Source organism: Procambarus clarkii, chromosome 38, assembly GCF_040958095.1.
Source record: "Procambarus clarkii isolate CNS0578487 chromosome 38, FALCON_Pclarkii_2.0, whole genome shotgun sequence".
Classification (NCBI taxonomy): Eukaryota; Metazoa; Arthropoda; class Malacostraca; order Decapoda; family Cambaridae; genus Procambarus; species Procambarus clarkii.
The window spans coordinates 20014258-20035494 of record NC_091187.1 but is presented as its reverse complement, the minus strand read 5'-3'; the positions used below and the strand labels follow the sequence as shown (position 1 = coordinate 20035494).

General features: G+C 40.7%; 1 protein-coding gene and 1 long non-coding RNA gene across 2 annotated transcripts in view; both read left to right on the top strand.

Moving 5' to 3' along the window:
• Positions 1 to 21237, top strand: part of LOC138349880 (uncharacterized) — a 609089-nt gene that overhangs the window by 188559 nt on the left and 399293 nt on the right. The window lies entirely within an intron of this gene.
• LOC123771936 (cell adhesion molecule Dscam1) overlaps positions 1 to 21237 on the top strand; it is a 138032-nt gene that overhangs the window by 68503 nt on the left and 48292 nt on the right. The window contains exons 16-27 of the mRNA XM_069337449.1: positions 1664 to 1837; positions 2303 to 2537; positions 4533 to 4679; positions 5669 to 5824; positions 6614 to 6750; positions 7573 to 7747; positions 9708 to 9850; positions 11230 to 11449; positions 12708 to 12896; positions 15610 to 15903; positions 17959 to 18106; positions 18634 to 18800. Coding sequence (XP_069193550.1) covers positions 1664 to 1837; positions 2303 to 2537; positions 4533 to 4679; positions 5669 to 5824; positions 6614 to 6750; positions 7573 to 7747; positions 9708 to 9850; positions 11230 to 11449; positions 12708 to 12896; positions 15610 to 15903; positions 17959 to 18106; positions 18634 to 18800 — 2185 coding nt within the window. The remainder of the gene's footprint in view (positions 1 to 1663; positions 1838 to 2302; positions 2538 to 4532; positions 4680 to 5668; positions 5825 to 6613; positions 6751 to 7572; positions 7748 to 9707; positions 9851 to 11229; positions 11450 to 12707; positions 12897 to 15609; positions 15904 to 17958; positions 18107 to 18633; positions 18801 to 21237) is intronic.

Sequence of the window (21237 nt, the reverse complement as noted above, 5' to 3'; positions counted from 1 at the left end):
TTCAGCCACGTTACTGTGTCTGATCGCCTGTACAGTTGTATACACTTCAAATCTAGAATGCCATAGAGACATGCAATGCCCATACCATTTCACTGGACCTTTGACAACCTGGTACTAATTTTTTTTTCTCCAGACCTCATACTGCTTCCCGGTGACCTTAACAATCTGTAACTCGTAACTGTAACTGGTGTCTCAAATGTATTGACTGAAACACACACAACAAATATGCTCTGTAATGCCAACAGCTCTACAACGATGGTCAGGTGTGTGTTTAGTGGAAGGTTTGTATGTTATGGAACCTGGTTTGTATGTACTAGTAATCTTTCCAACAAGGAAAGGTTTTCTTTGCTGCTTTGTTATATTACTATACAAAATGAGCTGGTGCTTAAGCAATATGAAAGTATTTAAATAACTATTGGCTAGTCTAAAGTGATGATAGTTATTAATACCTCTATACTGTACTTAAAATGATCTGTACAGCAACACTTTCCATACGGCTAACATTCAATACCCGATGGTCCGAGTGGTTGGGTACCATTCCTCTCCTCAATCCTCATTCCTTCCAGGTGCCACATAATCATACCAAGCACTTTCTCATGATAATTACCTTCTCTCGCTAGTCCATCCACTTGGACTGGTCAGGGAGTGATGGCCTGGTTTCCAGCAGTCAGGGGCTCAATTTCAATGGTCAAAGTGATTGGGCACAGTTCCTTAAATCCTTCCTGCTATTCTAGTTTCCTCCTGTCATCACATCAATCCAGGCCTTCAAGAAGAACTGGATAAAATAAGTGCTTGGAGCACCACTTGGCAAATGGAATTTAATGTGAATAAATGCCATGTAATGGAATGTAGAATAGGAGAAAACAGACCACACACAACCCACAAATTAAGTAAAAACACTGAAAAGAAAAATTATGATAAATACAAATCTAGAGATGGTTTTAAATAGGAAACTGTCACCCGAGGACAACCTAAAGAAAATTGTGCGAGGAGCCTATGCTATGCTTTTCAATTTCAGAATTACTTGAAGCACATAAACAAACTGGAAAAGGTGCAAAGTCATGCAACTAAATGGCTTCCAGAACTGAAAGACAGGAGCTACAAGGAGAGGTTAGAGACATTATATATGCCAAAACTAGAAGGTAGAAGAAAGAGGCGATGTCACTGACTGCTTACAAAATAGTAACATGAATTAACAAAATTGATAAGGGAGAATTCCTGAGACTTGGAACTTCATGAAAAAGGTAATAGATTTAAGCTAACTAAACAAAGCTGCTGAAGAAATATAAGAAAATTCCCCTTCACAAACGGTGGTAGACGGTTGGAACGGGTAAAGTGAAGTAGTGGTGGAGGCCAAAACCTTCAGTAGTTTCAGAGGGATGTGTGATAGTACTGGGAAGACGGGACACCACAAGCATTGTTCTCATCCTGTAACTACACTTGGGGTAATAACACTTAGCATGTTAAAGGGATGTAATTACCTATGTAGTCATGCTGGTTTAGTATTTTCTCCTATAAATTGCCTTACCTCACCTTAAATGTTAGGCTCCTGTGCTCCAGGTTGTAGCAGATATTAGTACTTTAGCAGACAGTGAACCTACAATATTAGCATAAATTTTATGAAGTGTAAAAGGAGCTTGACAAATATATTTCTATCTTGTAGGGTTTGTCTCCAGGACGTGCCTACCATGTGCAGGTGTTGGCTGTGAATGCCAGGGGGTCGTCACCCCCTTCGCCCACCCTTAGCATCACCACGCTACAGGAGCCGCCCACAGCCCCACCTACACGCCTCCGAGCCCACGCCCGTCAGCAGGCTACTATCACCCTCACCTGGCAGGTAACTATTATCATGCCCCAGCAACTGGGTGTACCACACAAAGATAATTCCACTTAGCACAGTTATAACTGTTTAATCTGTATGATATGATCTAGGAGTGGTAAAGTTTGACAGTAAGTCTAGCCAATTCAACTGAATTGGGGTGAGATGTTCTGGAATTTTAAACTATGAATTTGCATGCTTTCTCAGTAAGAGCATGGGCCACAAGTCTAGATGGGGTTGTCAAGTCTATAAGAATAGTGTTCATTACTCATATAGAAATATAGAATATTTTTACTTAAGAGTTTATGAAGAAATATAGAATATTTTTACTTAAGAGTTTATGAATTATCTCAAATGTAGTTTAGATATGTATAAGAGTTTAGTTAGTATAAATAGCTGTATGTTTTTCTCAGTTCTTGATGTTATTTTGTTTCTGTCCACATTGACGTATTGGGTCTGCACAACTAACTCTTCCTCGCCAAGGCTCCAGCAGCGCACTTGAGTCCAGGCGAGGTGACCGGATATCAGGTTGGCTACCAGGAAGTGGAGCTTGGCGAGGAGGGGGAGTACCGCTGGAGGAGTGCCCGAGGTGGAGCCATGACAGCAGAAATCATGGCTCTTAAACACTACACGGCCTACAGAGTCACCGTCAGGGCTGTCAACCAGGTGGGCGCGGGCCCTCCTGCACAACCTGTCATTGTTACCACTAGTCAGGGAGGTTAGTCACACCTTTTCTGTCATGCATTGTTCTGTTAAAGACTGCTGTTTTCCACAACATACATATTGTTAAATGCCCAAGTTACATGCACTAGGCTGAGAACATTGAGGACTTAAAGAAGTGACTTAAAATGGGCAGAGGAAAATGGAAATTATACGGAACCATCGCGTGTATTATGCCGTAAAATGTTATGAAGACAATAAAATTCATACTTCATTACCTCTTAGTCACTGGACTCTAGTTTACAATGCTGCCGAGTCCTCTCTGCTTCCTGTAGCTCAGCTGGCCTACAGTGTCAATTTCTACTCATGCCTCATTAGATTTTCACTTACACTTCAAAGGCGGTTTGCACAGTGTTAATGCTGCATACTAGCATGCCACAATCACTTTCTGGGTTTGTTCATTCTAGCAGTGTTACATAGTGTTGCTCAGGTAATGAACATGGGGCCAGCCCTCCACTGCCCCTTGTGAAACCCCAGAGAATGACTGTCATAGATTACATCTTAAAACAAATCGTCACTAACAGCTTATATCACTACTTTTATGCTCTTTATCAGTCTTTGCATCAAGCAATGTTAATAAAAAGCTCTTCACAACACACTTCATTACACATGCTTATCACAGTACACACACTTCACAAAACTTAACACATGCTCCCCACAAGTGCACGCGCCTCACAAGTGCACGCGCCTCACAAGTGCACGCGCCTCACAAGTGCACGCGCCTCACAAGTGCACGCGCCTCACAAGTGCACGCGCCTCACAAGTGCATGCGCCTCACAAGTGCACGCGCCTCACAAGTGCATGCGCCTCACAAGTGCACACGCCTCACAAGTGCACATGCCTCACAAGTGCACGCACCTCACAAGTGCACGTGCCTCACAAGTGCACGTGCCTCACAAGTGCACGCACCTCACAAGTGCACGCGCCTCACAAGTGCATGCACCTCACAAGTGCACGTGCCTCACAAGTGCACGCGCCTCACAAGTGCACGCGCCTCACAAGTGCATGCGCCTCACAAGTGCATGCGCCTCACAAGTGCACGCGCCTCACAAGTGCACGTGCCTCACAAGTGCACGCGCCTCACAAGTGCACACGCCTCACAAGTGCACGTGCCTCACAAGTGCACGTGCCTCACAAGTGCACGCACCTCACAAGTGCATGCGCCTCACAAGTGCACGCTGATCCTAGTGAGACAGTGTAACAGTGGTCTGTTCTGACCTTTATCCATCAAATTCAACTTTTGGTCCTGTTTTCAAAGAATTTCTGTTGCTTAAGTCAACAGATTACCAATGCCGTGTTTCTGTACTTTAGGCAATACGTTTGTGGAGTTTTATCAAAGGCCTTTCTTAAAGTTTAGACAAATGATGTCTGATTGCACCTTAGAGTCCCAGTTGTGTATCACATTAAAAAATAATTTGTAGGTTTGTTAATCATTATACGTTGTGTAAACAGTGTTGGGTGTATGCTGTATACATGAATTCTACATTGGTTTCAGATGCTTCTGCAAGTACAGATGATGATCTGATCATTTTATGCTTTTGCTTACTTTCCTAACTACTGATCGTAATATTGACATTACGTTTTCTATTTCTAGTTGATTTTGTAATCTCAATGTAGAACTCAGTGGTCTTCACAAAAGGGAGTAATCTATGAATGTGATAAATCTTGATTATTTTCTTCATAATGTTTCTCGTATATTAAGGACTCTAATTTTAATGATTTTAATGATGAAGTTTAATGGAACCTAATTTTATTAGAATTTGTATATTCAAGCATTTAAATATTATTTTGTTTCTTCATTACAGATACTAGACTTACACTTGAAAGCCTATGTATTGTGTATCATGTTATATACATAATTCTGACATCTTTCAGGCAGTCATTGTTTCTAAATTGATTTTAATAATTATGTAACTAATAACTTGTCAAACTTAATCCACTTGATCTACCACTTTAAAGCATCTTGGTATATTTTTTTTCCTGTGTGTCCCAGTACCGTCAGTGCCCCCGGAGAACGTCAAGTGTGACCCTTTGTCCTCTCAGGCTGTCAGGGTCCGCTGGAACCCCCTCCCCCTCAACCTCTCCAATGGTCCCGTTCAGGGCTACAAGGTCTTCTACAAGAGGACCTCAAACATTGAAGGTAGTGGGGGAAGATGTCTCCTGGTTCGTCTCCTATGGTTAAGAGTCTTGAATGTAGATAATGCATGTCCTTTTCAGTTTCAAAATACTGTACAGTATTAACTTTTGTTTGTAGGTGCAGGCGTGTAATGCATCATAAAACTTAAAAATAAAAATTATTTACTGTAAAACATAGAAAACATTTACTGTATAACATATTAGATGGTATTAAACATTGCCATAAAACTGTTGAATGCATTAATTAAACAGCTGGAGGCACAAAAGGACTGGGTTTGGGTTGGCCCCCATTACTCCAATTTAAATGTGACTATCTTCTGTGTCAAACCCCACAAAGTTGGTGAGTTGAACTGGCTCAAAACCTCTAAAAATAATAAAATTACTTTTTCTTACTTCTGTATATCGTAAAACATTATTCACCAATCTCGGCAAAATGTTAATAAATTCCCCTTAAATATTTTGTCTGTCTCCCCAAATCCTTTTTTTTTTTCTATTATCAGGTTTAGTTCCTTCAGTCTTTCCATATCCCATCCCTCTAAATTTTGGGACGAGCATCGTAGCACCTCTGAACATTTTGTTCACTTTCCTTGGGTGTTTTGCCCATTGTAATGCCATAAATATTGACGGATGTCATGGGAAGTACTAGGTCGACCCAGGTACCAGCGAGTCATTTACTGCCTCATATATTGCAAACATGTGTCCAGGCCTAGAGAATGGTACAACAGTGAGCAGAGTGTCTCAGTTGTTTCTACTGTTGGCATGGAACACAAATTTTTAATTTACTGTATATGTTGTATATTTGATACCTTGAAAATGTGACAATGTGACACTGGTATAATTGGCTGATTATGAAGATAAGGCCCCCCTTCCCCCCCCAACTCCATTAAGTCCAACATCAAATTAAACCATTAGCAAAGAATGCCAGTGTTTCTGAACAAAGCATCAGAGATACACACACCTCCCATCTAACTAACCTCTTGACTTCAACTATAGGATCTAATGCAGTGGAGATAAAGCGAACGACCAACTTGGAGACCAATCTGCAGGGCCTGGGGCGCTTCACTAACTACAGCGTGAGGGTGTTGGCCTTCACAGCGGCGGGCGATGGAGTTGTGTCCATGCCAGTACTCTGTTCCACTCTGCAGGATGGTAAGCACACCTCTGCTTTCACTGAAGATTTGTGCCTCAGTAAATACTGACTTCTAATTACCTAAGTTTAGGTACAGGATGAGAGCTATACTCGTGGTGTCCTGTCTTCCCAGTACTGTCATATAATGCTTTGAAACTTTTTTCAGAGGTGAAGAAACCACCAACTGGTTTCTTCACCAGGAGGCTTCTCACCAGTTAGGGCTTCCATACTACTGAGAAAGACTGGGTGTTTACCATCTTTATATTTTGTGTTGTGTAGGTTATCTTGAGAAGATTTCGGGGCTTTAGTGTCCCCGCGGCCCGGTCCTCGACCATGCCTCCACCCCCAGGAAGCAGCCCGTGACAGCTGACTAACACCCAGGTACCTATTTTACTGCTAGGTAACAGGGGCATAGGGTGAAAGAAACTGCCCATTGTTTTTCGCCGGCGCCCGGGATCGAACCCAGGATCACAAGTCCAGTGTGCTGTCCGCTCGACCAACCGGTGTATATTTTAATTTTAGCATAAATACGTATGGAATACATTAGTAATCATGCTTTTCCAGAGTCATGAAGGATTAAAACATGAGAGGTAAGGAGAGCTCTGCGTGCTTGGTCCGGGTACTGGCTTCACATTTGTCCTCGGGTTCCACATGCACACTTTGTTTAACTTCCACAGCTGTACATGCACTGTTTCAATTTGTATTACTATACCTACCGTCCTCTGTTCACATGGCGCTCCTCTCTCCAACAACACTTCTTAAACCTGGTACTTGAATTCCTGATTGTTATTCTTGTATCGTCTTTGCAGTTCCTGGGGCACCACCAGCAATCCAGGCCCTTCCCACTGGTCGAGAAACAGTCATGGTATCCTGGCTCCCTCCAGCCCGCCCTAATGGTGTCCTAACACACTATACACTCTACTACCGTCCACTTAATGCCCCTCAGGTAAGCCCCACTCATCGCATCTCATATGACCTCCAGTTAATGGGAAGCCATACTGTAACCCTCTCGAGTGACCTCCAGTTAACGGTAGAGCATATTATAACCTGTCCTGTATATATTAAATGTAAAACTGGACAAAAATAATTATTTAGAAATTAAACATATTTGGAATGAAATGGTTTCTTATTAGAAAAATTGCAGTTTCATAGTTTCTATTATTTCTTGAGTATAAACAGCACACAGACTGAGAAACATGAGTAAACTCCTTAATTTAAAAATAAAGTTCACTTTTATAATGAAGGTGTAAGAAGAGTTTTGGTCAGTCTCTTAAGAACAGTATTTTATTTATAATGCCTTGAAGACAGGTTACATGGTTACTCTTTCTATAATAATACTAAAACAGCTTTCATTATAACTATTTCTGTACTCGTGAAATTTTATTATTAAGAGTATTTATATTTCGTAAGAGCTTTAATTTGTGGGTTTATGACATGTTGGGCATGTCCCGACCTGGTATTACCTTGTTATCATGTAACCATGGTAACAAGGTATTATTTATATAAAGAAACATTTTCATGATTCATTACATTAATTAATATTCCAATATAGGTTTTAACCAGAAATACAAATGAGCATATTTTGTTAGGTATTTACATTTACAGGTATAAACCTTGTATGGGTATACTCTGTTGATAGTTGCCTCTTTAACCTTCATGAAATTCCCTCCCTTTTTCTGTATTTGTTGACTGTGTGCACACGTGTGCGTGTAGACTCTATCTTGTTTGTAAGATTTACAAAGGCTTGTAACACCTGCCGCGTCCACAGGCCACAAGGAGTATGGTAGTGGCGGCTGATAATGGTGCTGCGCTATGGGCGGAATTAAGCAGGGAGGTGGGGGCCCTGGACGCTCACGCCCGCTATGAGTTCTGGGTCACCGCCTCCACCCGGGTGGGTGAAGGTGCCTCCTCCGCCATCATATCCAAGACCCCTTCCTCTACAGGTAATGTACTTTTATCATCACCAGAGCCAAGTTATTTTTAAGAGTCGAGTGCCAAATTCACTTTGTTTCCATTGCAGGACCCCTGCAACACTTACAGCAGAGTTTATATGACCAGGACCACAGTAGCACATTCAGCAGTGTGCTTACATGGTTAGGATCACTGTACAACACACAGTATTGTGTTTATATAGTTAGGACCACTGAAATACACACAGCCAGGCATGTAGGACATGGTAGTGCAGTCATCAGAAGGATAAACCCTTAGTGCAAACTGCATATATCAGAGGATGACAACATGGTGACAATCAGTGTCCTTCAAGCCTGGTATATAATCATTTTTACATTACAATTAAGACTAATAATTTTTCTTGAAGTTTTATTATTGAAATGGGAATATAAAATATTTGACACATAATTGTGAATACTGTACTAGTAAATTGTATATGTAGATAATAGATGTAAACAAAGTTCTCTGACAGCAGCTTTATTGCTAACTTGTGAGAAAATGTGGAACTATGAGGAAGTGAAAATGAATTCATTATGATTACTTATTTCTTTTAAAGCAGACAACCTCACCAGATGTGGGTGTTTTTTGTACTAGGAAACATGCATGCATACCTAGTCATGACTGCTCATTCTCATGGGCTTGGGTGGCATCAGCCTGTACATTAATAGGAGTCATCAGATATCACTGAGCCAGTCCTACTTAATGAGGCATGGAGGTCAATCCCAACCACTCTATGGCACTCGCCATATAATCACAATTCACAATTGAAAGTTGAGAGGCTAACTGCACAACCTATTCTCATTATAGCACTTCAAATTTTGAAATACCCTTTACCTAAGGCCAGAAACTGATGTACAAGAAAATGGTAGTGGCTTGTGAAATTGACATAATGTCCAGTTTTCTGTTTGTGGGGTCCTCTGGTAGGTTAGACATCATTACATTCATTACACTTCATTGCAGCTAATCAGCATAAAAAAAAATCCAGTTTCTGATCGATTCTCACCATATTTACATAGTGTGCACAGCTGTCTGTTCTACAATCCCTCTAGAATGGATTATTCATAAATCCTAAACATTTGGAGTTGTACATTATTTTTTCTAAATTTGGCGCCTATTTTCAAATGCCATATTGACGATTTTGTTTACAATAAACTGTACTGAAAACCTATATTCTAAATTTATGAAAATGAAGATCACATGTTATTCTGAGAGCATAACACCAAATAAACAATTGGTTATACGTATTTTATATTTTTTCAGCTGATTTCAAAATCTAAAGTTTTCAATATTCCATTTTAGAATTATTTTAGATTTTCTTGTTTTTGAAGTTACATTGGTGATCATTTTGACAAAAGTTGAAGCATTTGCTAGTAGATGATGCACACAAAATTTGAAAGCATTTGTGCAAGTTTCAGAAACTTGGTAATATGCCCAATTGCCTATGTTTGTATGAATTGTGCAGTCTAAGGGTTAAGGTGCTTCAGATTCTTCAAAAAATATTATATTTGGTTTGCATTTTAGGGAAATGTATCATCTGCTTTTGAAGAAATGGAAAAACTGCAAAACTTAAACAAATATTATATAGAAGTGTATATTATAGTATAATATTATATCCCTGCATCTGCTGTAGTCATACAACTAAGGGTACATTAAACCCACAGGGATATATACTGTTTGTACAAAGAGGTGTACCATGCTCTCATTTTATATATATTGAAGGCAAAAAACGTATTTTCTAGTTGTTTAGTAAACGAGTGTCTCGGCTATAATAATGATAGACCTTCATAATTAAATAATTTTAATAAAAGGGATATACACAGTTTATTTTAGTTCAGAACTAAAGCATTCTGGGATACACAAGTAACAGCAGCTGGCAGCAACAGTCAAATAAAATTGCAGACTGGTCAGTAACCTAGTGTGTTGACTTTAATAACCCTAATATGTTTTGTCTAGTGGCAGCCAGGATCAGGTCATTCGGGCAGGTGGTGGAGGTGCAGGCAGGGTCGTCTTTGACACTGCCTTGTGCTGTGGTAGGCACTCCACCGCCAGCTGTCACCTGGACTCACCGAGGACGTGACAACATTCCCCAGGCACAGGTACGTGTTTGTGTGGTTACCTAAGTGTAGTTACAGAATGAGAGCTATGCTCATGATGTCCCATTTTCCCAGCACTGTCGTATAAAGCTTTGTAACTACTGAATGTTTTGGCCTCCACCACCACCTCACTTAAATTGTTCCAACTGTCTACCACTCTGTTTGCCAAAGAATACTGACATTTTTTGGAGCAACTTTGTTTCCTTAGCTTAAATCTGTGACCTCTTGTTCTTGAGGTTGCCGCTTTCAGGAATTCCTTTGCCAGTTTTGTAACATCCAGTTATTTTGCAAGTGGTGATCCTATCGCCTGTTTTTCTTTTATCTTCCAGCTTTGGCATATTTAATGCCTTTAACCTCTCTTTATAGTTTTTCAGTTTTGGAGGCCATTTTGTAGCATTCCTTTGCACCTTTTCCAGTTTACTGATGTGCTTCTTGATTCATGGGTACCTTACAACTGCTGCATATACTGGTTTTGGACTCACAAGTCATGAACAGTTTCTTTAGTATTTCACCATCCATGTAACTAGGTGATTCTGAAGGTAGGAAGTGTAGCATATGCTTCTCGCACAATGTCCTTTGTGTTCCTCTGGTGACAATCTGAAAAACAGATTGTCACCAGAGGAACTGGTGTCACAAAACAGTTTCTGAAACAGTCTTTTGTGTGGGATTCTGTCAAGATATTTTTTTTAGGTCCAGATAGTTGACCCAACCACCTCTTTCCTGTAGAATGTCTGTAGCTCTGTCATAAAAACTAAGTAGATATATTACACAGGATCTACCTGTTAGACAACATAATGTCTGTCTTATATCATTACTCTCCAGGCAAGAGCTAGCGGATCTCTTTGAACATCCGTGTATAAACAATATGGTGTCTGATGTCACAACTGTGTGTATAGCATTTATATATTTATATGTGTATCTGATGACCCTGTAAGTCCACATCACATATTATCCTGTTTCATATAACATCTCGTTCCTGATCAAAGAACACTTATCATAATCAATTGCAGATTCATCAAAGAAGCTTATTCGCTGATAGCCTATTTATAATATCAAAAGTCATTATTAGGGCCACTTTAATATGAACTTCCTCATTATAAGAACCTATGTATGGTGCTTCAGTCTCCCTGGCTTGGTGTCCCCTCTTTTGATACTTTTAATTACTTCAGAGCCTATTCATCATATAAGCATATTTATATATGAATTAGCCTTTTCATAAAAAAATCATGACACCATAAAAGTCTATCCATAATGAATCTATTCATAATAAAACTCCACATCATAAAACCTCTTCTTCATAAAATAATTTAATCTCCATGAGTGCCTGTGATAATTGGCAAAGTTGGAGGTGTATTGGGAACACTGTCATTTCCTTGTGACAGACACTGCCAGACAACTCCCTGCACATGTCGGTGGTGGGGGCAGATGCTGCTGGCAACTACACTTGTCACACCCACAATCCTAGTGGGCGTGACGAGGCCACCTGGGTGGTGCAGGTGATTCAGACTCCGCCTCCGCCCACACTGAGAGTCCAGTATGCCACGGAGACAGCCATACACCTGTCCTGGGATCCACCTGCGGATGGTGGCAAGGCCATTACAGGTGAATGACCACTAGTTGTAATTCAGCTTCATATTACTGTTATTTTGGTTAAAATGTGGGCAACTTCATTACTTATATTGATGGATAATGTCTGTCAGTACAATGTCAACCAATACATGTTTGAATATATAATTATATACAGGAGTCAATATGTAGCATAATTCACTGGTCTCACCTATGTGACTAGTAATGTTGTATTTGATAAAAAGTTTCAACAAAAATGGTTTAGGAAATTGACATAGGCTAAGTTAGGTACTGCAATCTTGTCTAGGTGATATTTGCCTTTTATCACAATATTTAGTATTTAGCTCTTAACATGTAGAAGACTGTTGTGGTTTGTACAACACATGAGGCATTTGTGGGTAGTGTTCCACTTATGGTAACTAACTAGATAAATCCAACAAGGAACAACTTCCAAGCCAGGGATTATTTTATATTTATTTATTTATAAATTCAAGAGTTCTTATGTTCTTGTAAAGCCACTAGCACTCACAGCATTTGGGGCAGATCCTTAATTCTAATTTTTTCCCTGGAATATGACAATGCCAAATCATTTAACAACCAGGTACCCATTCACTGCTGGGTGAACAGAGGCTACAGTTAAGTCTTGGTGCCTGGTCAATCCTCCTCGGCCAGGATACGAACCCAGGCCAAAGCGCTCGTGAAGTGCTGGGCGAGTGCTTTACCACTGTGCCATGGGGATCAGTTGGGAGAGTTGGGTTAGGGAGTTCAAATAAATATATTGAATTATAACATGGTATACTAGATGCAGTGTGTAGGGCAAGCATGTCAGACATGCGGCCATTTGCAAGCACACCTGCGGGCCACACAAAGTATACTGTAATTTGGTCATTAAACAACCAAAATTGCAGTTTTTTATAATTTAAATTTTTATTAAAGACTTCAATTCGTTGTTGTGTGTAGCCCTAATGACAACACAGATGTGACCCATATGGCCCTCGGGCGACCCTCGGTTTGACATGCCTGGTACTGTATTGAGTTATATATTTAGTTTACAAACAGTAATCTAGATGTGTGAAAACAAAAGTCATTACATGTTAAAAGATGGATATAGTTTGTGTTCATTTAATATCTTAGTTCTAAAATTAAAATTGTGATTTTTTTTATGGAAGTATGTACAGTATATTGATAAAGTACTGTAAAGGAAATGCTAAAACGTATAATTGAGGAATCGGTACATAATTATATATGTTAATGAGAAGTACAGTAGTGTAACGTCCTTTATGCCTATCTGCAGGTTACGTCATACGGTACAGCCTGGAGGAGGAGGCGGCATGGGTGGAGGAGGTGGTGGAGCCAGGAGAGGCGACCTACAGCCTGCAGCAGCTGCGATGTGGCTCCACCTACCGCCTGCAGGTGGCAGCCATCAACCTGGTGGGGCGCGGAGAAGCCTCCCGCACCGTCAACACCAGGACCCGAGGCGCTGGTTGGTGCTTTATGCCTACTTGTATTTCAGTTCCTGTTGTCGATGACTGTAAGCCTGTACTAGACTGATTGAGATACCCGTAGGTCAGCTACTGACCCTCCCCAGGATGTAACCCACAGCAGTTGCCTAACTCCCAGGCACCTATTGACTGCTAGATAAACAGAGGCATTGGTTATAGGAAACTTGCCCAACTTTCACTGTCTTGGCCAGGGGAATGAACCCAGGTTCCTAGGTTGATCCAGGGGTGTCGATTACTGTGCATCAGAGCTCATTTTCATTACCATTTACATTTAATTAACAAAATTATCGTTATCTTATCAAAAGACATTGATTTTCATTAGTTATATTGAAATGGTTTTCATATGCATTTTAATAGAAAAATATTCCAAAATCTTTAATGCGCTCCTGATTTCAAGAGCGCATTCTTGAAATCAGAATGCGCTCATTGAAAATCATTCAGGAATAATGGAAACAGCTCATGTATCAGTTTCCATTATTATATCCAACTTTCATATCACTAAGTATCCCTGTGTCATCCTGTTACACCAGAAATTGTATTCAGCTACCTATAAATCATTAATGGTAATTTTCCCTTTGATGTACACCAACCACATATCTATGCACTCGTACATAATCACCCCAGTCCACACTCCTATAATTACCCCCCCTCCCCAATCCACACTCCTCCATAACTATCCCCACCCAACATTCTTCCATAACTATCCCCACCCAACATTCTTCCATAACTATCCCCACCCAACATTATTCCATAACTATCCCCACCCAACATTCTTCCATAACTATCCCCACCCAACATTCTTCCATAACTATCCCCACCCAACATTCCTCCATAACTATCCCCACCCAACATTCCTCCATAACTATCCCCACCCAACATTCTTCCATAACTATCCCCACCCAACATTCCTCCATAACTATCCCCACCCAACATTCTTCCATAACTATCCCCACCCAACATTCCTCCATAGCTATCCCCACCCAACATTCTTCCATAATTATCCCCACCCAACATTCTTCCATAACTATCCCCACCCAACATTCCTCCATAACTATCCCCACCCAACATTCTTCCATAACTATCCCCACCCAACATTCCTCCATAACTATCCCCACCCAACATTCTTCCATAATTATCCCCACCCAACATTCCTCCATAGCTATCCCCACCCAACATCCCTCCATAACTATCCCCACCCAACATTCTTCCATAACTATCCCCACCCAACATTCCTCCATAACTATCCCCACCCAACATTCCTCCATAACTATCCCCACCCAACATTCCTCCATAACTATCCCCACCCAACATTCCTCCATAACTATCCCCACCCAACATTCCTCCATAACTATCCCCACCCAACATTCTTCCATAACTATCCCCACCCAACATTCCTCCATAACTATCCCCACCCAACATTCTTCCATAACTATCCCCACCCAACATTCCTCCATAGCTATCCCCACCCAACATTCTTCCATAATTATCCCCACCCAACATTCTTCCATAACTATCCCCACCCAACATTCCTCCATAACTATCCCCACCCAACATTCTTCCATAACTATCCCCACCCAACATTCCTCCATAACTATCCCCACCCAACATTCTTCCATAATTATCCCCACCCAACATTCCTCCATAACTATCCCCACCCAACATTCCTCCATAACTATCCCCACCCAACATTCTTCCATAACTATCCCCACCCAACATTCCTCCATAACTATCCCCACCCAACATTCCTCCATAACTATCCCCACCCAACATTCTTCCATAACTATCCCCACCCAACATTCCTCCATAACTATCCCCACCCAACATTCTTCCATAACTATCCCCACCCAACATTCCTCCATAACTATCCCCACCCAACATTCCTCCATAACTATCCCCACCCAACATTCTTCCATAACTATCCCCACCCAACATTCCTCCATAACTATCCCCACCCAACATTCCTCCATAACTATCCCCACCCAACATTCCTCCATAACTATCCCCACCCAACATTCCTCCATAACTATCCCCACCCAACATTCCTCCATAACTATCCCCACCCAACATTCCTCCATAACTATCCCCACCCAACATTCCTCCATAACTATCCCCACCCAACATTCCTCCATAACTATCCCCACCCAACATTCCTCCATAACTATCCCCACCCAACATTCCTCCATAACTATCCCCACCCAACATTCCTCCATAACTAACCCCACCCAACATTCCTCCATAACTATCCCCACCCAACATTCCTCCATAACTATCCCCACCCAACATTCCTCCATAACTATCCCCACCCAACATTCCTCCATAACCATCATTCACATCTCGTGCATGCTATAGTGTCACGGGGCTAGCAATTGTTACTTATTATATCCCTCTACCTTTTTCTTGTTGATTACACTCATTCCAAATAATATCTCATAACAATAAAGTAGTATTAGCTATATAAACTACAATGTTTCAGATCTTCATAGTTTTCAACTGAGTTTCTTGCTCTGAATTATAATCTTCAAGCATATAAAGGAAACAGATTTTTTGGTATTTTACGTAAACATTTCCAAACTGTAAAGCAATGACTATTTAATGACTCTGTCTCGGTTAAGTTGTTTACTTTCATAGCGAGAGAATGAAGCATAACAGGTGCCGTATGTATGGACTTGTTTTGATATTGTTGGTGGTGAACAGCACCCCGGCAGCCTCGCCACCAGGACCTGGTTAGTGTCAACTCCTCATCCGTGACCCTCCACCTGTACACCTGGCCCTCCGGAGGCTGCCCCATCACCTGGTTTGCTGTGGACTACAGATCTCACTCAGAAGCTACCTTCACACCTGTGGCTTCCCATTTGGCAGGGGATACTGATGCCGTCACCCTGCCAGAGCTGGCGCCTCTCACCTGGTACCAGCTTCGAGTCACAGCCCATAATGCTGCAGGGTCGGCCACGGCCATGTATGATGTGGCCACAGCCTCGCTCACCGGAGGTAAGTTGTATACAACTTGAACTATTTACTGCTTGTATCCATGTGTTTTCAGATGCCTCTCTTGACATGTCATCCTCCACTGGTTGTCATCCTCCACTAGTTGTGTCATCCTCCACTGGTTGTGTCAACACTGGACATTATTTTTTAACTAGGACTAGGGTTCATTGGGGCTGTCATTTGAAGCGCATGGTGAAACTGCAAGCAAGAGCTGTTATCCTACCTGGCATTTCATCACTGGCCTTTCCAACACTGGCCCTACAGCACTGCATTTAGGGTGTTGTAATACCCAGCCAACACCATAGGCACAATTGTAATACCCAGCCAACACCATAAGCACAATTGTAATACCCAGCCAACACCATTTAATTTTCTACAATTTTCTACACCTATAATTTTCAGCATCATATTTAACTTTGATCATTTTTGGTTTCAAAATGCTTCATGTCTGCTGCAATAAAAATTACATGTTATATATTGCAAAATTGAAATGAAATTACATTTTTTTATTAATGTTGATAAATTCACTGAACTGGATTTCATGTTTTGTCTTATTTTCTTAACATATCTGTTTAAAATTTAAAAATGTTAAAGATAAAGTATCTTGGGAACCAATAAATTAGTTGAAAACAAATAAGTATAATTTTTAGGTAAGCATGATATAAATTTTGTCGTTCAATACATGTCTGCCTTACTGCAGTAGGCCTTACAGTTTAACCCCCTAAGCTGCTCTGGGCTATTTGGCCTTCAACACCCACAGATGCATAAAAAAAAAATTTAAAACGATTATTTTGTCTGATAAGTCTTCATTTGTGTTCCCTGATCACGGGAAAAATAATACAAAATCATAGGTGGCATATTTTGGCCACAATAGGATGGGGAAGTCTGGCAAAAAGAGGCGATGACAGAACAAGCGTCGGAGGCGGTCAGCTCTGCCCGAGCTGTCGAGATATTATTACTTAATTATTTCAATGTCTCAAGGTAAACAAGGATGATGACCAGACCACACACTAGAATGTGAAGGGACGACGACGTTTCGGTCCGTCCTGGACCATTCTCAAGTCGATTGTGATGAGGAAGTAGAGACAGGCAATAAATAGGCACGAGAGATGAGGAGCAAAGTAAGGTGTAGTAGAGGGGCTAGTAGTAGGAACTGCAGAGGGCCTATTGGCACATACGAGGCAGTTCCTATTATAACCACCGAAAGAGAAGGAGAAAATAAGGATTAGAGGAAAACGAGGGAACGTAGGAGAAGACAATGAACAGAAAAAAGAGAGAAAAGAGAAAGAAAGGAAAGAGAAAGAAAGGTAAATAGAAAAGGATATCCAAATTGGTTTGACATGTTTTGAACACCGCTACCGAGTCTTGGATACAGTTGGGTCTTAGAGTAAAGCTTTGTCACCTACCAGTTATTGTAATGGAGGTTATTTGTTATATTGTTGCCAGTTGTTTGTGTCTTACAGTGACCCCTCCCATAAACTTTGACTGACTGGGATAGTGATGGCCTCATTTTCTGGGGGGAGCCCCTAGGGGCTCCCTGAAGCTACAGTGCTGATATAGTGCCAGACTACTATTTGCCAGTCACAGAGTTCTTTTAGGTCTACTGGAGACCACAAGCTAGAACCTGGCCCCCTCTAATGAGGTGCAGAGACCAGTGGCACTATGATAAAATTGTCAGATAATTTTAATCATGTCTGCCACCACTGGGAAAGCATCCATAAAGTTAGTGAAACAAAACACACTGCTTGTTATAAAAAATAGTAAGACCTCAAAATTGCTAAAAGAACTTCTCCAAAATGTAAACAAATGATAGAAATCTCATGAAACTAGTATTACAGTAGTTTCTTCTCCCCACCAGGACTCGCCCAGAAATTGGCATTTCAATACATTCAGTGCTGTTTTTTTTTGTAGTTTAGTGTTCAATCCCTGATGGACCAAGTGGTTGGGTACTGTTCCTTCACCCCATCTTCATAATCTAGATCCTTGTCCTCATTTCCCTTCCAAGTTATGTATAGTCATTCTGGCTAAGCACTTTCTCCTAATTACCATTTGTGACAGCAACCCTGGCACCGGAGTCTGTGATAGAGGTAGTTCAGAGCAGCGGGGCACCTCTCTTCCTGGACCCTCACGTGCTGGCACCGGTGGTGTCTGGCATTGCCTGCACCCTCGCTCTCCTCTTGTGTGTGGGCCTCCTTGTATCCAGAGGGTAAGTTTTCTCCTAGTTTACATGTTATTCTTTGATCTTGTGATAATCTAGTTTACACAGAAGTCATAGTTTTGTAAATTTATATTGCACTCTTAAACTGGCTTATAATTTTGTCCAGTACTTACTAATAATGCATAATTATGTACTTGGGACAAACTTTAGCAAGAAAAAATCTAAATGTCCAAATATCAAAATATTTGTTTTTCCTTGCTCCTTAGGCTAAAGTTGCCCAATGACAGTAAAAGTACAATATCTTGATTAACGATGTCCCTGTCCCATGGACTTCATCATCAGTATATCCGGTAGTTTACTGAACTCTGACAATTAAGGTCTGCAAGTGAAGGGCAGCCAACGTGTTTCACCAACACTCATATCTTTATTTACATATTATTTAAATTAAGTTTGAGGCTGTTTTGTATCCCAGCTCTTAGTCTGTCTCGTATCCCTTCCATGTGCTATACAATATTCACACAGACTTGATGCTCTCACCTGATAATTACCTTTCCTTTTCTTAATATTTTCATCAGTCGTGCCCGCTTCATCAAGGATAACACTGAGGGCCCTGGAGAGGGGCAGAGAACCAGCGGGGGCCCCACCTACTCCCGCTCACTGGCCGAGCTGCAGAACCATCGGAATGACAGCCAGGAGCAGCTCTCCCCTACAGCCAGGGCCAAGCACGATGAGGCCTACACAGGTAAGCATCTTTCCTGTCTTTGTTTCACGTTGAGCTTTATATTTTTATTATTATTATTATTATTATTAATATATTATTTACAGAGAAATCTCACTAACGTGATATATGAATGAGAAAAACGACTTGGGCTCTGAGGCGCCTCAAACCTGTGACAGATAATCCCGGATGCTGACGCTAGCCTCTGGACCACCCTGACTTTGAAAAGTCATACAACTGGATTCCTACTGAAATGACAGGAAGTCTGGAGGTCTCTACTGAAGCCAGTCCAAATTTTACGTATGGCCCCCCAGGTGTAGGCAACATAGTTCATCCACTGTATGCTAAATCAGATGCACAGGAATCACACTAACATGATGTATATCGATGAGAAAATTGAGTAGAAATCCACTTGTATGATTTTTCAAGTCAGGGTGGTGCAGACGTTGGTATCAGTGGCCGGGATTCTCTGTTGCAGGTTAAAGTCACCTCTGAGCTCAAGTTGATTTTCTCACTCATATATATCATGTTAGTGAGATTTCTGTGTATCTGATGTTGGAGCATAAAGTGGATGAACTATGTTGCCTATGCCCGGGTGCTTGGGGCCATATGTATAATTTGGACTGGCTTCAGTAGAGGCCTCCAGACTTCCTGTGATTTCAGTAGGAATCCAGCTGTAGGACTTTTCAAAGTCAGCATGATCCAGAGGTTAGCGTCAGCATCCGGGATTATCAGTCACAGGTTTGAGGCGCTTCAGAGCCCAAGTCATTTTTCTCATTCATATATATCATGTTAGTGTGATTTCAATCTGTAAATAATAATAATAATAATAATAATTAATAATAATAAATAATAATAATAATAATAATAAGTAATAATAAGTAATATAACATCGCCACTCTGCAGACAAATGTATACCAGTGGTCAGTTCTCCAACTGAGCAGGCAAAGTGATTGGGTAAATGATAAAAGATGAACAATGCTACCTTCCTTCTGATTGGTGATAGGAAAAGTAGTACCCTTTTTATGTCAAGCCACAAGTGAACTGAAACAAAATCCCTAATAACTTTGCATGAACACCTTTCTGTTTATCCCTGAATTTGATCTGAGGGATGTTCATAGTTATTGAAAATGTTTATGATGGCCATTAGAAAAGGCACGTGATGAATCTAGGTCACGACTTACATGGTGTAGATACTGATTACATAGTGCAAATATTGAGTGTGCATGGGAGAACAAATATTGAGAGTGCATGGGAGACTACTTCTGTAGTTGAGATGCCACTCTTTTATCAGTATATAGTGTGCCATTTTATTTATTCTGTTCACCTTCTGTCCCAATCTTTTATTTGTGAACACATTTTTCATGTAGTTTTATTATTCCCATGTGTGTGCATGGAGAAAATGGCTGATGACTCTAGGCTCCAGTAACCTTCACATCCAAATTAGCAGCTCCAAAATTAACCAAGCTTACTAGGATGAGTTTTCCCAGAGTTAGAGGCCAGGGTAAACAGTAAACCAAACAATGAATAGTGTCATTAGTGATGACAACATATAGATAACAACTCTAGTTATTCGTGTACATGTCAAGTAATGCATCTAAATTTTAGTGTACATTCTTCATGACTAAACTGCATATGTTAGAAAACTTGTAGAATGTTGAGTAATATGTTAATATTATATATTTATCAGAGTCCAGTATGTTCATGTACAAAGCACAGTACACTCTACACTAATCCAGGGATACACACACCAGTCACACTGCTGCAGGTTCCAGGATAAATCATATTCTCTAAGTGTTGGGAGCAAAGTGAGGGCTGTAAGTGGTATCCCAAAATACATGAAGGTGTAGGGATTTTGAAAAGGACCTAAGAGTCAAGAAATAAATGCAAGTGATTGAAAAATCTGGGTTGGAAACGTTGATTTTCCCAAACAGCAGATTGCCAACAACAAAGATGGCCACCACCACAGGGGAGGACAGTACACCAACAAATGAATGTTTTGAAGGTTTCTCAGCACAAGATCTAATGAAAGGTGGTTTACTTGGCAGGCTAGTGATTATTGAGGACATGCTAAGAATTATGAAGAAAAGGTGATTAAATTAGAAGAAGAGAATGGTCTCAAGATCGAATTTTGTAATTTAAAAGGAAGTATTTTCCTGCAAAGTAAGGAAATAACCAGTTTGACTGATAAGTTAAGGATACGGGTGACACACATCAAGGAACTAGTGAAAGATAATGAGGCATGGAAAGTGAAGAGTGGTGAATTTGAAGAAATAAACAAGAAAATACTCATATGGTGAACAACTCCATGGAATCCCGAGAGCTAACATGGAGTTAGGCAAGGATATGCAAGGAGAAACTTCATTGACAACTCACATAGAGGAAGTTAATGAATACTAGCAAAGTATGAAGAAGAAATAAGAGAAGTATGTACAAGGTGCAAAAGACAGAGACAATCAAG